Below are 16,286 nucleotides of genomic sequence, written 5' to 3' on the forward strand. Positions count from 1 at the left end.
GCAGTAAGTGATCTATTGTCTCAGGTTCGGCACAAAAAGTGCACAATAGGGAAGCCGCCAGGCCATATCTGTGAAGGTAGAAATTTAGAAGGGGAACCCGGCAACGCAAAGATGTGAAAGCGACCTTTAGTTTGCACGAGCGCCAGTCTTTCCAACACCAAGGATGCAGAAGATGCTGATATTCGGGAGATGATGTAAGAGCCGAGGCAGCAAATTCCGGAAATATTGTGGAGCTGCGAAACCTCACCGCAGCTGTATATGCACACGTTGGCAGGACAGCAAGAATTGGGCCGTAGAAAGAGGCTCTTACTAAGGAATCTGCAACCTCATTTTAGTGAAAGCCCATGTGACCTGGTACCCAAAGCAACCTTACCGAATTTAGATGGTGCGGAATCAGGAACTTAAAGAGGCATAATCCCGAGACTCTGTGGGTGAGGATAATGAAGAGCAAATGGACAGAGAGTGCGTTATAACCACGACCTGGGAAACTGTAGTTTCTAATTTTCGTAAGGCTAAGATTACTTCTAATAATTCAGCCAGATAAATTGGAGTGAAGTCAGGAAGACGGAGAGAAAAAGCCCAACGCAGTGAAGGCGAACAAATTCCCACACCTGCCTTTTCGCGATCCTGCGAGGCATTGGTAGCAATAATAACATGAGGGGGAAATAAGATTAGGTGGTCCTGCAACAGACCCTGAAGAAGCGGGAAGGGCTGCAGCTTTGCATTCGATGGGAAAATGTCATCGCATTCAATCTGGACAGATGTTGAGTTGTTATACTTTTGGCGGATATCTGCGAAATGAATGCTTGTGGGATCAAGGAGGGACTGCACGTAACATATCTGCGGAGTATGAAAACGAGACCAGGCGGCATTAGCAAAGCCGGAAGGTTGACTAAGAAATATGATACTGGAGGCGTGAAGAGTTGAGTCACACAATTTTAAAAATGTTTGAACTGTTAAAAGGCGAAACCTAGCTGATAACGATAAGATTCGCGCCTCAAGGTGCAGAACAGCATTGACGACATATTGTGGAAGCCTCAGACAAAGGCGCAACGCCTCACGCTCCAAAAGCACAAGAGGGCGAAGTTTATAGGCAGGAGCTTCTGAGAATAAAACACACCCGAACTCTAGAATTGGGCGGACGTGCATTTTATAATTCATCAGAAGTGTATGCCTTCTCATGCCTGACCTAGCACTACAAAGCCTGCGCAGGTTGCCAATGGCCCGAACTCCTTTTGCAGAAACTTGCTCAATGTGTGGCCGCCAGGACAGAGTAAGTAGTATATAACTCCGAGATACTTCACCGTATTAACTTAGGGAATAATGCTTTTTCTATAGACCAGGCAGATATTTACAGGAATAGAAACCAGAAATACTAACAATTCGCATTTCTTCACATGAGGTACAGTTGAATTCTTCCTAACAAGTTGTCAAGCACATTTGTCAAGACAACAGTTGTCAAGAAGAGTTGTCAAGACAAAGAGTGTGAATGTAACCTGCTGATGCAAAAAAGCAATATCGTCAGCGTACAAATACGTTTTCACATTTTGAATACATTGAATTGAGCTCAGAAAAATGTTAAAATTACAGGTGAGAGAACTGATCCTTGTGGTACACCTATTGTCTGTTAAAACCTCGTTGAGGAAAAACCAATTTGGCAGCAATAAAATTTTCTATTTTCCAAAAAAACAGAAATCCAGGCTACAAACAGCTTGGGAAATTCAGTTCCTGTAATCTTAGTAACAGTGTCGAGTGCTCAAGGCTGTCGTATGCTTTACTGACATCCAAGGTGACAAGCGCAGCAAACGGTTTTCTATTGCGAGCTAATTTAATACGAATCTCTAGGTCAGTATGAGCAAACTAAATTGAACAACCCGGCCTGAAACCATTTTCACATGAATTCAAGAGAGCATTTTCTGTAATGAATGACATGACACGGCTGAGAAGGGCCCTTTCCAAATATTTCACTAGGTTCGATGTTAATGAAATAGGGCGTACGTTGTCTAAAGTTAAGCCCTCTCCTTGATTTTTAAGCAATAGAACTATTTCAGCAAGCCGCCACTCATGAGGTATCCAAAGACATTTAATGGAATGGTTGACTGGAGCCAACAGGTCTGCAGGAGATTCATCGAACAAAATTTTGATCATAGATGAAGTGACCTTATTGGGGCCAGGATCCGCTGGGGATAAGCGCAGAACAATTTGCGACAGCTCAGGCGTAGAGTCCTCAGTGAAATCACTTGAGGTGCTAGTGAATATAGCAGGAGAAGGTAGAGCAGATGTAAAGCGAAGCTCTAGGCCATACGCAATATTCTCTAAGGCCTTTGCGATGTCAGCAGGAGACTGAACGAGGGATTCAATGCTGACAGCCGGTGGAATCACCTTGTTGCGCCTCATGAAATTAAACAAAGCTCGTTTATTTCTTGATTGCGAAAGGAAATCATAATGATTTGTATTATACTCCTATTTTGCACGGTGGCAGTGCGCTTAAATGTTGCTGCAACATACTTATAATCCAACCAATTTTTTGGGCATTGATTGATGAGAAGTTTCTTCCAAGCTGCTTTCCGTCGTCTATATGCACGCGTGCACTCAGCATTCCATCAATTGTTCGCGACTGCACCCTTGGTTCCATTAATCCAAAATTCAGACTTTCGCCTTGCATGGTCCAGTACTGAACGTAGATGTGCAGCCTTGCTTTCGGCACTTGTCTCAGCGCAAGGGTCTGAAGTGATTTGGAGAGCTGATTTTAGCGTGTCTTTAAAGCAACTGTAATTTATTAACGTGCGCTGATGTCGCTCAGGAAGAGTGAATTTACCCGCAAACGGGAAACTAATCGGTAGATGATCACTGTTTGTTGCACAGTCAACAGGCACCCAAGAGATAACAGAGACTCCTAGGGAAGAAAACCTAAATCCAAGGCAGAGCGGCATTGACTCCGAACAAACGTAGGTAATCCGGAATTGTTGCAGATCAAGTTGTTGTCAGAAGCCCAATCAAAAAGTATAGAACAAAAGCTGTCTGGTTTAAACGCCCACGTCACATGGTGCGATTTGAAGCCTCCAAGTAATAAAACCTTGACTTGAGTGAGTCTTGAGTGTGACTTGAGTGAGTCAAGGGGCTGAGTGTCACGCACACCAGACGGGAAATATGTATTAGCTACCGTAAAGGGCTGTTGACCTGGGACACTGAGGTCAACCGCAGGGATTTCGCATTCATTGTCCGCATATTGGAAAGAAATGCATGCCCTGTTGCAAAACATTGTAGAGATGAGCACTAAAAACCCTCCCGCTTGTGATGACCGATCAAGCCAGAACGGATGGTAATTCTTGAGATAATTGAAATTTGTAGTTAGCCATGTTTCCTGTAATGCAACTAAATCTGGTAGAAGCTGACTGCATAGGCAATTTAAATCTGTTGAAGCTTAGAATATAGATCAGAAATTCCACAGAAGTGCACTTAAGAATCCTCGCTTGGCGGGAGTGCCGTCACCACGACTGCCTCTCCTAGAATCCTGGTCTTAGTATTTTGACTTGCATTACTTTTTTTTTTGTCTTTGACTGCGGGCAAGATGGACCTGCAATATTCAGAGGAGACCAACTTCGTTTCTGGGCGTGGAGATCAGACTCCATATCCACACATTCCATAGAGGGTGCGTTCATAACGTTGTTCAGAGGAGAGGCTGAGAGTTCTTTTGTTGCCCATACTGTTTTTGCTCTGTGGAGCGGAATTGATTACCACAAAAGGAGGAGCAGCTTTCGAAGCCAAAGAAGGCGAGAGCGGAGCGGTGGGCACCGGCAGAAGATTGGTCATCTGAGCAGCTATGACCTGCGAAATGCACGTAGATACTGTTTCTGTAATGCAATCTATTGCATTTGCCACAGCTTTCTCAACTGCCGCTGTTATAGCCTGGGACCAACTGGCATCCGTTATGGCTGGGTATTTAGCGGCCACACTAAGGTAGCCTGAGGCTCTCTTTGCGGCAAAAGCTTCTCTCCGCGTGCATCTGCGTTTGTCTATAAGCTCGAATACCTGAACTTGTACTCGTGCAGGACAGTCAGGTGAATCGGTACTGTGAGCACCACTACACAAACAACATTTCTCTTGCTGTTCGGGACATTCCTCTCTGCAATGACGTTCCCCACAAGAAGCAGCGTAATGCCGATTTGCAGGCTTTGCCGCTGTGGCCAAATAGCCAGCGGTTTTGACACTGAAGGGGGCCGAGAGTTAAAGGCATCTACTCGAAATACCAATGGCCACACCTTAATCTCTGATGGGCAGAATATTCCTGCCAATTTGGCAATGACGGACTCCCTAGGAATTTTTAACTCCGTCAACCATCCTGCTGCATCGATGGACAGCAATCACCCCTGCAGGTGAGAGGTTTTCAAGCGTTTTCACAGGGCTCAACCGAGAGTCGACCCCTCGGACCAAGTCCTTGGAACACGATAAATGAGGCGGAATGAATGCGCTCACCGGGTGGTTGGCGAAGGTCGTACACTTCAGCAGGTCTTCAATACAGTCTTTATCTAGTGACCTGCATAAAATACCACCCCCGTCGAACTGCCGGACATCAGTAATGCGCATGAAGTGCTTCGATGTGGATTGAAGAGCCGCCTGCACTGCCTCCGGGTTGTTCAGTCGGATAGCGCCTCCATCGGAAGGCACAAAAGCGACTGAAATGCTCGAAACTCCACTGCGGAAAACGAGATCAATTGGGAGCTGGTCTTGAGGAAGAGATGCCGAAAAAGGGGAAAACCCCTGGCCGGGAGAAGTAGACATTAAGCTCTCGTCGCGCGCCCATTCATCCTAGAACAGGAGCAAGCAGGCACAGACCACAAGAAGGTGAAATTTAGCAAGCTAGCGTAACACTGCCAGGTACTTAGTCGCTACCCCGCAGCCTAGCAGTAGTTCGAGCGAGGAATTCCCAATCAAGCCAAGCCAAAGGACACGGCATTTAACAGAAAAAGAAGAAAAAAATTCCTGAAGCCGAAAAAAAAGAAAATATTCTTTAAATTGCGAGGCTGCAGTCAGTATTTCGGCCACATAACGTGCATATTTCTGCAAGCTTATTTGCAAACTGCGCGACCTAAAGTGGGCACCTCAAGTTCTACAGCATGGCGGCCTTAGAAAGGGCTCCTTCTCTGGGCGCCCTATGTAGGATCACACTTGTAAAATTTCACGATAAACTTGCGCCTGTTTGTGGGAGAGCAAGCTGGTTCGGGCAAGTTTACCATTTGTCGAGGAAACAAAATAATAAACAACACACAAGTCACAAATGGCTGCGTGGCATTTCAAAACGGCCAGCGTGAAAACGGCGTGGTAGGAGGTCAACGAGCGCGTTGAAGTGAACTTCAAATCAGCGACATCGACGATGAAGACTCCTGTACAACGGATGAATGACAACGCTTTGAGCGGAATTTTCTCCATTTAACACAACGAGCAAGCATGACCCAGCTGTTGTCGTGCCGCTCGCGAAGAAAAAGCTAGAAAGTTTTTGCAATCATTGTCGCTTGAGTTTTAGAGGATAAAGCTCCGCCCTTCCTACGCGAAAATTTTATCAGCGGCATCCTATTTTGATTATTAATATGGATATGTGTACAGGCGGAAAGTGAGAACAGTGATGAGGCAACCACCAGCCTGAATGTTGGCTAACAAAAGTTACAAGCAATATGAAGCAGTGGGCTTATATGGCTGCTCCAAAAAGAACCAGACAAAGAAATTGTCTTGAAACGATGCAATGTTTATTTCTTGCTGGAATGGCTTAATTGGCTTTTTCCAGCAAAGCAATCGCCCGCAGCGTGACTGGCTTCAGGGGCTTTGATTTTAGGCCACAGAAATGCTCTAAAACAGCAAAAGTGTTCTTGTTTTTTTTGGAGTATTCGATGTTCATGACCCAATATATTTCCATGACTGTGGCGAATCCACTAATCACATCTATTGCTTCCACTTTCATGTTTTCGAATGTTGCACACACATTTGTTGCAGTATGCGGCTTGTCATTCATGACAATGCAAGGGTAGCTGTCCTGTAATCAAATAAAATTTATAGAAAACAAGGCACTTTCAAGCAAGCCAAAAACCAAACAGGAAATCAAGTAAAATCTTACCGGTCCTCTTAGGTAGAATGCCTCCTCTTTCACCAAGTGTGGTAGGAGTTGAAGTACGCCAACAGCAAAGCAATCTGTGCGCAAGGAAAAGGAAATTCGTAGAAGCGGACAATTACAGAAACAAGAAAATAAAATGCATGAAATTAGAATGAATAAACAATTTCTCAAAACGTACATTTCTTTGCGTCACCTTCACTGTCAGCAATTGCCTTTTGTACCTCGCTGAAAATTTTTTGTGCTGTGCGTGATGTTTTAAGGATGCTGAACAATCTTTGTCCATGACCATTTATGAAGCCAAGTAAATTTCGTTCGAAGTCAACCTTGCAGATTTCCATGAACTCCTGGTGAATCTAAAAATTATGAATGAAAACGTAGCCACAAGTTAACAGTACAGTCTCAACGGATTGACAATTCAAAGCAAGCAGAGAGAGAACCTAATCAAATAAAACCCCGGTGCTACAAAATTCAACACTGGGATATTTAGTCACTGTAATAATACATCACCATCACAACACTAACACAGCGTTATAATCATCAAACTATGCCCACTGCAGAATAAAGGAGTCTCCCACTGACTGTGTGACCATTGTCCTTTGCCAACAGTGGACACCCCATAACCAAACACAGTAACACCTCGTTAATTTAGATTTCACGAGATTGGAGGAAATGCCCATCATAATTATGTGTCAGAATTAATGGCAGGGAGAATCAATGAAAATTGTAATGCAGTGTCTCCATCAACATGCTTTTATGTAATGAAAAACTCTATAAACACCGATTGCTTTGTGTGACAAATTTCAGTGAAATAACCATGCAGTGCCTGTGATTTTTTGCTTCTGCCCCCAGTGTGTACGATACGTGCTCTTTAAGTGTGTGAAAACAGGCGTGGGGGAAGTGTCGTAGCAAGATGACCATTAAAGTTCATATGACAATGCATTTCCACTGCTCCACCATTCAGCAGAACTGCTAAATATGGTGTCTGGTTTATGAGAGTTTAATGTCCAGAAGCAACTCGGGTATAAGGGGCGCGCCATAGTGGAAGGCTCTGGATAATTTCAACCAACTGGGATTCGTTAACATGCACAGACAACACGCAGTACACATGCGTCTTGTTTCGCCTCCCCTGATATGCAAGACACCTGTGTACAGTGCACTGTACACTCCCCCTCCCTGCTCATTTTGTTTTGTTTTCAAAAATACAACCTTCTACAATTTATCTCCACATCCTGGTTAGTGCAAGCACTGCTTATGTTTCAACTGAATCTAATGCTTTCTCAATTTATTTAGCCTCTTACAGCAGCTGGTTGTATTTTTCATGTCTCTGAAACCTGAAGGATGGAATGAGTATTACTGCTTGTTGAAAACCTTTTCAGTAAACCAGCCTGATGCTCAACTTTTTTTAAGCTTACCATTTCCCGAAGTGTCAGGGCTGGATACTTGTCCAGCAATTCCTCCGTTGATGGACTGTTTATTTTTATCCATTTTCTCCTTGAGGGGAGAGTTGTCTGCATGGAAACTTTCAATTTTTGTATATCTGGATTGCACCGCTTCATTTCCTTTGCCATGAAGTCTACATGAGCAGCTACGACTCCATCAACTTCTTCTACTGTAGTTTCCAAGGTGTCTCTTGGCTTGCAACGAAAATATTGAAAACATTAATACGGTTGAGCACAATATCAGGAGTAAGGCCTAGCATAATTTAGTTAACACAGACCTGCTCTTCTAAAATCCTGATTATGATCTATGACCTCGGCAAAACTTGACAACTGGATATCAGTCTGTCTTGTCAGCACTGAGCAGCTTTTGTATTGAGCTTTATGAAGTGCTCTTTCTTTAGTCAAAGCCTAATTCCCTAGAGTACCTCCAATGCATGCCTTTGTAGCTATTGTAATTAACTGCCTAGTCCACAGTTTCCGACCTTGATAGCTTTGGGGAACCGCCCAGAGTTTTTGAAAGGTGCTGCAAGACCTTGTGTTTTTGTTTTTCTTATTTTGCTTGATGTGTGCAAAGTACAGAACCATGCATATGCAGGTCCCTTCAAGAAATCCAGAAATAGATCGATGACTGTTGAATATCAGCAGTTACATTGCTGCAGTATGATTTGTGCCAAAAAAGTGATTACCTACAGATCACTGAGCAGCCACTGGGCTCGATAGAACTAATTTTGAGAAACTATTTGCTACATTTGAATGGTGCAAAGGAACACACACAGGAAGACAATGGAACAGGAAGAGCATCCCCTTGTTTTCCTGTCTTTGTTCCTTTGTGCCATTTAAATATAGTATGAACAAGCTAGCCCAACAGCAAGTACTTCTTAAATAGACTCCAGTGCAAAGGCTGATGGGGCCCTTATATAAATGAAGGGTCCTCCTTCAAAGAACGCTAACGGGGAATACTAAGTTAAGCTATACAGATAAGCTAGCGTTACCTTATAGAAAGTTTTATTTTTACCACACACACAAAAATATTTTATAACCCCCAATATTGTGCAAAAGCAAAGCACCCTTGGTGCCACTACTAAGAAAGACCAGCTGCCATGGGTGATGTCAGTACAAGCTTTCTTAAGGAATGCTATATCGCTCTCTTGAAGTGCGATCACCATCAAAATAAGAGGAAAGCAGCATAGCGGGCATAGGCAAGAATATGAAGAGTCCTGTACTTGGCTAGATGCGAACACGAGCACTGAATTGTTCACCTTGCATTCTGTGCACTCAGGCTGCATGTAAGTGTTGCAAGCTCGCAACAGCATTCACGCTCTGTTCGATTTGCTGGGTGCTAGGTGGCCAGTGAAGCGGTTTCCCACTTAAGGTAGCGCATTATATACAGCTGCAACGTGGTGAATCTTGACAAAAAATTCAATATGCGCATGCCCAAAACTGATCAAAAATGCAATTAACTATGATGGAAGAATGCGTTTTTTTTATCTGATGTTCCAGCATACCTCTAATCCACAAAGCTCATTTAAAAACTGAATGGTTCTGTTAACTCTATTTCATGTACATTTTTGCTAAAACAGACTCAGCACAGCCAATGGGACAGTTGCACTGCTAATGAATCCCTCCTATACAGGCTATGTAAGGAAGGTGGCATACCAGGCCCCACAAACCGGTGGCAAAATATATGTGGAACAGGCGAAACACCTACTAGCACGTCAAGTGACCACCTAGGTACACATTGCCAGGATTGTGGTGGTGTTTCAAGCCTAGCAAAGGTACTCCATGACATGGTTCACATGGCCACGAGTGTATAACCTCAGTAGTTGTAATAAGTCATCGTTTGGCTCTTATTTTTTGCTATCTTCTGTGCAAGGTTTCAAATTAAGCATGAAACACCAACTTGCATCAAATGCAGCTATTTTACAGCTTTGACGTTATTGTACTTTAAGTCTAAGTCAGGTCTGCTCGTTATATTTTCTTTACTCATTTCATTTAGAGATGCATGCCCAACTAGTAGTCTGCACTGATTTGAAGCCCTCCAATTACTTTCATGGCTATGTTTTTTTGTTTCGTTAGTAAAATAAGGTGGTAGAAATTTTTTCTTGTTATAAAAGATCTTTATGGGGGCCAATATTGTTACTTCATTACAAAGCCCAATTATTATAATTTTCTTGCCCACTTGTGTGCAATGATCACAGTAAATTTTAACATGCAACTCCCCTTCGCAAACTCAGCGCAACAGAATACTTTACTTTTCAGAGTGTTTTAAATACTAATGTTTAGCTGTAGTTTCACTTACCACGCGGCATTGCTTCTTCAGACCACTTTTGTCTTGGAAGTTCCCCTTCCTTCCAAACTTCTTCCTCGCCTCTTCAACATTAGGATCATTGTCCACGGATTTTCGGATATTGCCCATTTTGTACTTAAATGCAACCCTCCATGAATCCTGTAAAACAGTGCCACTGCATTATAAATTCAAACTGACCGAAATGGCCACCTAGCAGCCATCAGTCACAAATACAGATTTGCCTTGGAGAAAGGGATGCAAGAGGGCATAGGTTCCACATATGCCTGTGCAGTGGCCACTTGTGCTTACTGTAGGAAAAGTTAAAAGCAGCACTGCCTTGTTCTAGCCAAAGCAGATATGCATGAGCAATCCGAACGCACCTGCTGCCCAGTGCATTATTAGCACTGTACTTAATGCCTGACTCAAGGATGTTTGTGAACAATACGCAGTGCTCTTGATTGATGCTTGTGCATGAGGGGCCCTCAAGCACGCCTGTACGGGCACAAGAAAGTTTACTTCCGCACTTTTAAGAGGCTCTGAAAGGGGCTCTAATAAAGTTGAGATATGCCTGGAATGTTAAAGCACCCCACACCACGAATAATGTCCAGCAAGAATTTTTTTAATGCATTTCACGAAAGCTGAGTTGCCTGTAGTCAAAATTTTAATTTCAGCATCTTCGCGCTTTTCCCTCTCCTCTCAGCCCTTTTTGCACGCTGGAAGGTAGGCGCTCCTCCGATTCCTTACCCAGAGCAACGCGGCTTATTGGCCGTGGCCATAGCTGCCCGACGTCTGAAAGAATCTAACCAATAACCATCTCCCAACTGCTATACGCAGGTGCAAGTGACAGAGTACGGTGCGGGCATGGAAAATTCGCTGGAAAGGGCTTACCAGCTTTCGTGCGTGATTGTGGATTCTCTGCTGCATGTAGAAGTGAATTATTTTGGTCAGATTTTATTGCTAATAAAAACACAATGCAGTGGTTGGGTGAGTTTGTGTGCTGTCCTCGGGAGGTGTTTCAGAGCCCCTTTAACTATGGTAGTGCATTTCCCATCAATGGCCAAGAAAATTTTGTTCATGAATAAGTGCAGCAAGCTGACACCTCACAATACACTTACACAGAACACTTTGGTATGCCAATTTGTCCATGAGCATGCACAGCAGTGACGTTGCACACGAGAACAAAACCATCCAAGATAAGGTTACCTCAAGAAAATGAGCCACCTGACAAGAAAGAAAGCAGCAAGGGAAATATATCTTGCTAGATAATCCATGAAATGCATGAAAAATATGTAGCAAAAGCAGAAAAAACAAATGCTGACATGACGAAGAAATGAACGCAAACCTGTGCATTGCATGCATTGTGCTCCGCCGGTCATTTTATCGCAAATGAATATTTCTCTCTGCTTTTCAGAAAAAAAAATTGTAATCTACGAACCACAAAGCATTTACTAATTTTTTTTTTGTTTGAGAAGATGGTTCACTTTATAAATTTATAGTAGGCATCATTTTCCAAAGTGTTTTTGTGTGCCAATATTACCAATTCCTCATTTAGAGTGACTAGCAAGCAAGCATGGCGATTCATGTACTTACATAACCTGTCCCAATCGTATCCCTGAGGACAGGATACTTCAGAACAAGAGCCTTGGCCGCAGGCTCGTAGAATTTTCCAGGGTACCTGTGAGCACATTGCAGGCGTAGCATCAGAAATTGCGCACGCAACAATACTAGGCTATACTTACCAGTCAATTGTCAGCAAATGTGCCGTGATCCAAGACACTATACGGTTTTTCGTACGACTCGACACTTCTCCTAATGTTGTACCCTCAATGTCTGCCTTGATATCCAGTGGAATAGGAGGCAGTTCATACAGCGGTTGCTGAACAGTGAACAGGCGCTTGTCTGGCTCACTACAACTGGGAGCCAACACCAATGGTCCATCATCAGTACTAAAAAAAAAGAAGACAGGGGACAGAATTTGGTGCAACATAAGTGCATTACTACAATGTACCACGTAATAGTTCTAGCATTTAAAGCTGGCCTACTCACCCAGTTTCGAGTGGCAAGTTTTATTCATCACTGCTGCTACTGCCAACGAGGTTTATTTTATCTCCATCAGAAAATGTGTGCCCCTCTGGAACATCGACATATGTGTCGAAACGTGAGTTGTAGACCTACAACAAAAATTACCTTGTGAATCAGAAGCCACAAACACATGAAAGTGAAGACAACTAATTACACAAATTATTTCACTGCGGGCACGCTGAAACCTTTTAGTTTACCATCTGTTTGAAAGACTGTCCTGGGCATAAAATGAATTATCTTTTGTAACACAGGCAAAACCCATGTTAACAGAACTTTTCCAGAAGTAACACTAATGAGTGAAAGGCTGCAGATGCCCAAATTCTGAAGGTTGAACAATGCCTGACCCCAGATGAGCATCATATATACTGCAGTTAACAGCATGACAGACATCGTTGTTGCAGGCTCATCTTTTGCTCACAACTAAGATACATGCTCTAATAATTGGGTAATTCTAGGCAAAACGTCTCAGATGCTGTGCTCTACAATATCTGATTTGTTCAAAAGAATTCATGGAAACTCATCCGAATGTGCATAATTGAAGACGAAATTATTTTTGCCAAAAAAATTTATTTGTAGGTGAGCGCAGAAAGATAAGAAACCAGACACTGCTCAATAGTTAACAAACAGTCCAAATTTTAGTAGTCACTCCAGAAATTTTTAAGCGACATTTGCAGATTCCGGCTTTTTATCAGATTCGGAGCATTTATGCCATACAAAACTGTATGTTCCGAATCCTATTGAAAGCCAGAATCTGTGCAAATGTCATTTAAAAATTACTGCAGTGGTTTCTAAAAATCTGGATTTTTAATAATTATTGAGCAGGGCCTGGCTTCTCACCTTTTCGAAGGTTGAAACTGCGCTCAATAAATTTTTTTGACAAAAATAATGTAAGCTTTGCTTGCGCACACTGGAATTAGTTTCTATGGATTTTTCCGAACAAATAGGAGATGGTCGAGCGCAACATCTGGGACGTTTGGCGTGGAATGACCCAAATACATTTGGCGCCTGTGTCTCAAGGTTAGAAAGCAAATTTTCGACACAGCCTAAAGCCTGTTTCACATGCGAGCGAAAATGCTAGCCAATCCTGCCGGCGCGGCGGAAAAACCTGTTGCGAGTCGTCGAGGCGAAGAGCGGCGAGGTTCCAACAAGTTGTAAATTTTCGCTGCGACGCGCCGCTCAGTCGCCTGCATGTGAACCAGTCACGATATTATGTTGCCCTTGCGCGCATAACCAACTACGACCGCGACCGCGTGCGCGCGAGGAAGAGCCCCGAAAGCACCGAGCGATTAAAATAGCAGCAATATTTGATGGGAATAACGCGCTACACAAGAAAAAAGACAACTGAAACGTGTCCGCTTCTGTGTGTAGCGCGTTATCCCAATCAAATGTACAACCAACTAGCCCACATTGCTGCCTTGTTAGCAGCAATATATCGTATGAAAATAAAATGCACGCACCTCTATTCGGTCGCACTGCAACGAAGCCCATGAATCTGCTAGCATGGCAGCATTGATTACATCTGACTTCTTGCGGTCTCCACCGACGAAGAGAACCCGTTTTCTGCCTTCCCAGGTCACAAGGCATTCAATGGGCGCCGATGACATTGCGTATCGCAGGGTAAAGGACAGTAGGCAGTTCGAAATGACGGCTGAGGTAAACAGTGGTACTCAACAGCAAAAACGAGTCAAAGCACACAGCGAAGCCTTTTTACCATCGCACGCAGGCTGCGGGCGCGCTCTTATTCTCGACACCAGCCGCGATCTGTCGGCGCGCGCGGCGCGGTGGACGGCGGGTCGCGCCGGCGCCGCGCACTCCGACCCCATGTAATTCTTGTGTGAAAACAAGGCCGCCTCTTGCAAGCTCTAGCGAGACCAGCGTTTGCGAATGGTCCGAGACTCAAATGGCTGGCCTCTTAGTGTGACGGCGACGTAGGCCATCCGCAAGTACATGCTTCAAGATGATTCATAGGTGTCCGCGTTGTCCCTTTTCATTAAAGAGGTTTTGCAAAGTGGTATGGCACATCAGGGACCACCGCTACGATAACAATTTTTCTGTGATGTGCGGTGTGGAAGGCTGCGCGAATACGTACCGGCAGTTTGAGTCTTACCGGAGGCACCTCTATCGTCAGCCCCGAAGTTATATGGACCTCGACACATCTGGCGATGCCGCTGTCACTCAACAAAACAGTCCTGTTGTGCTGCGGTCGGATGCTTCGGCAAGTGAGTTGCGGCCGGACGCTTCGGCGAGTGTTGACATGGCGGAAGTCGATGTTTTGAGTGAAAGTGAACTGCTGAGCTCTAGCCTTCTCATGGACGATATCGATGGCGAACAAGAGGTCGTTTCCAGTAGTGCTTTTCCAGTTGGTAGTGCAGCTCTCGACTTCAAGGCGCAAATGAAGAAGCACCTGTGCTTACTTTTCTTCCGCATGACAGAAGTGCACAAGTTGCCACACTCCACAATGGAAAGCATCATTGGTCATATCAAAGTGGGTTTCCGCGATATGTTTCACCTGTTTGCTGCTAAGATTCAGGAAGACATCCATCCTCTGCAGTTCGGAAAGGACATGCACTCGTTGCTTACCTGTGACTTCCTAGACGAGATTTTTGAACATGTGCTGAGCAAGCACAAGCGAGAGCAGTTCGCCAAAGAATGCCTTCCGTATACAAAACCTGAAGAGCATGTCTTGACTGCTGGAGACACGTTCCAGTACGTACCTGTCACTGGTGTTTTGCGTAACCTTATGCTTTCCGAATCCTTTCGCAGTCATTTAAATCCAGACTCATTAACTGCACAATCATCCAAAATATTGCGCAGCTTTTGTGATGGCCTGATGTACAAGGAAAAGTTGTCGGCCCTCATACAAGATGGATCTCAGTTCACACTGTTCCTTGTTTTTTATTCAGATGAGGTTGAGGTTGTGAACCTGATAGGGCCAAAGCGCGGTGTGCACAAGATGCTTGTTGTGTACTTCAGTGTGTTGAATATTCATGCGCGATACAGGTCCCAGCTTAGTGCTATATATGTAGCAATTATTGCACAGTACAAACTTGTTGGTAAGCATGGAATTGATGCGATTTTGGGCCCACTTCTCACTGAGTTGTCAGCTTTAAGCACATCTGGTTTTACTGTGCAGCTGTCTACTACCACTGTGAGAGTCAGAGCTTTCCTTGTGGCCTTCTGTGGCGATAACCTGTCCATGAACAGGTTAGGTGGTTTTACTTGTTGTTTCAATAGAGGGCACCCATGCCGTTTTTGCACCGTGGCATTCTCGGAGATGGATACAGTTTTCCACGAAAAAGATGTACAGATACGAGATGCCAGTTTGCACAAAAGGCATGTTGAACTTGCAGCTGTAAATCAACCACTAAGTACGGCACTTCATGGGGTGAAAAGTATGTCAACATTGTCTGGTATCAGTTACTTTGATGTGACACAGCAACTGCCGCCTGACATCATGCATGATTTGCTTGAAGGATCCATGACTCATGTTCTAAGACAGGTCTTGCAAGGCCTCATCAGTTCTAACGTAATTAGCTACTCAGATCTTGATAGAGTTACTTTGTTTGAGTTTGGGCCACAAGACAGGAAAAACAAACCTGAAGCACTCGAAAAATGCTTAGTGAAGGGGGAAGCGGCTTATAAGGGCACTGCGTCACAGAAGTGGTGCTTGTTCCGTTTCTTTTCACTTATATTTGGGGACATTGTTCCGGACTCCAATGAGCACTGGGAAGTGTACCTTCAGCTAAAGAGGGTCGTTGACATAATATTTGCCGACGAAATACCACATGACCACCTTGCATTCTTTCAAGATGAAATTCGGTTTTTCTTGACTAATTTTGTGGCCCTTTATCCTGGAAAAATGACCCCAAAGCTTCATTTCTTGTTGCATTACCCAAGACTGATCAACCAGCTAGGCCCACTGAAGCAATACTGGTGCATGCGTTACGAAGCAAAACATCAGTATGTGAAAATGATAGCGTCTCGCAACAGAAATTTCAGAAATATTTCGAAGTCAATTGCAGAACGGCACCAATTGCTTCAGAGCTTCCAGCTGTTTGGAGATGAATTAGACGTGGGCATTCAGACAACAAAGGCCAAGCCTCTCAGACAGGAGGACTTAGCCCCATGCACTCATGAAGTCTTCTGTGAAGGTGTTCCTGTCTGGGGAGTTTCTTCTGCTATTGTTGGAAAGTGTAAATACAAAGTGTTAGATGTAGTGGTCTTGGAGAAAGCCCTGCTGCCCGTTTTTGGACAGATTGTGGGTCTGTATGTGTACTGTGGATCTCTCTTCATTTATGCGAAGGTTCTTAGGACTGTGTCATTTCAGCGACACCGCTGGTCTTATGCTGTTTCCAAGACGGCACAAGAGAGA

The 16,286-nt window shown here is 44.1% G+C and overlaps 1 protein-coding gene across 2 annotated transcripts; it reads right to left on the reverse strand.

The window, feature by feature from the left end:
* Positions 1-5,681: 5,681 nt before the first annotated feature.
* On the reverse strand, positions 5,682-13,675 carry LOC144100829 (uncharacterized). Of its 2 annotated transcripts, XM_077633716.1 has the most exons (9): positions 13,372-13,675; positions 11,879-12,003; positions 11,572-11,778; positions 11,423-11,507; positions 9,845-9,991; positions 7,519-7,740; positions 6,285-6,459; positions 6,110-6,183; positions 5,685-6,028 (listed from the first exon to the last, which is right to left on the reverse strand). In XM_077633716.1, the coding sequence occupies exons 5-9, from the start codon at positions 9,959-9,961 to the stop codon at positions 5,765-5,767; spliced, it is 852 nt and encodes a 283-aa protein (XP_077489842.1). In that variant the 5' UTR covers positions 9,962-9,991; positions 11,423-11,507; positions 11,572-11,778; positions 11,879-12,003; positions 13,372-13,675; the 3' UTR covers positions 5,685-5,764. The 2 variants fall into 2 exon arrangements, with proteins under 2 accessions (XP_077489850.1, XP_077489842.1); XM_077633724.1 differs by lacking the exon at positions 11,423-11,507 and having other exon boundaries at positions 5,682-6,028.
* Positions 13,676-16,286: the final 2,611 nt, after the last annotated feature.

This window comes from Amblyomma americanum, chromosome 1 (assembly GCF_052857255.1).
Source record: "Amblyomma americanum isolate KBUSLIRL-KWMA chromosome 1, ASM5285725v1, whole genome shotgun sequence".
NCBI lineage: Eukaryota > Metazoa > Arthropoda > Arachnida > Ixodida > Ixodidae > Amblyomma > Amblyomma americanum.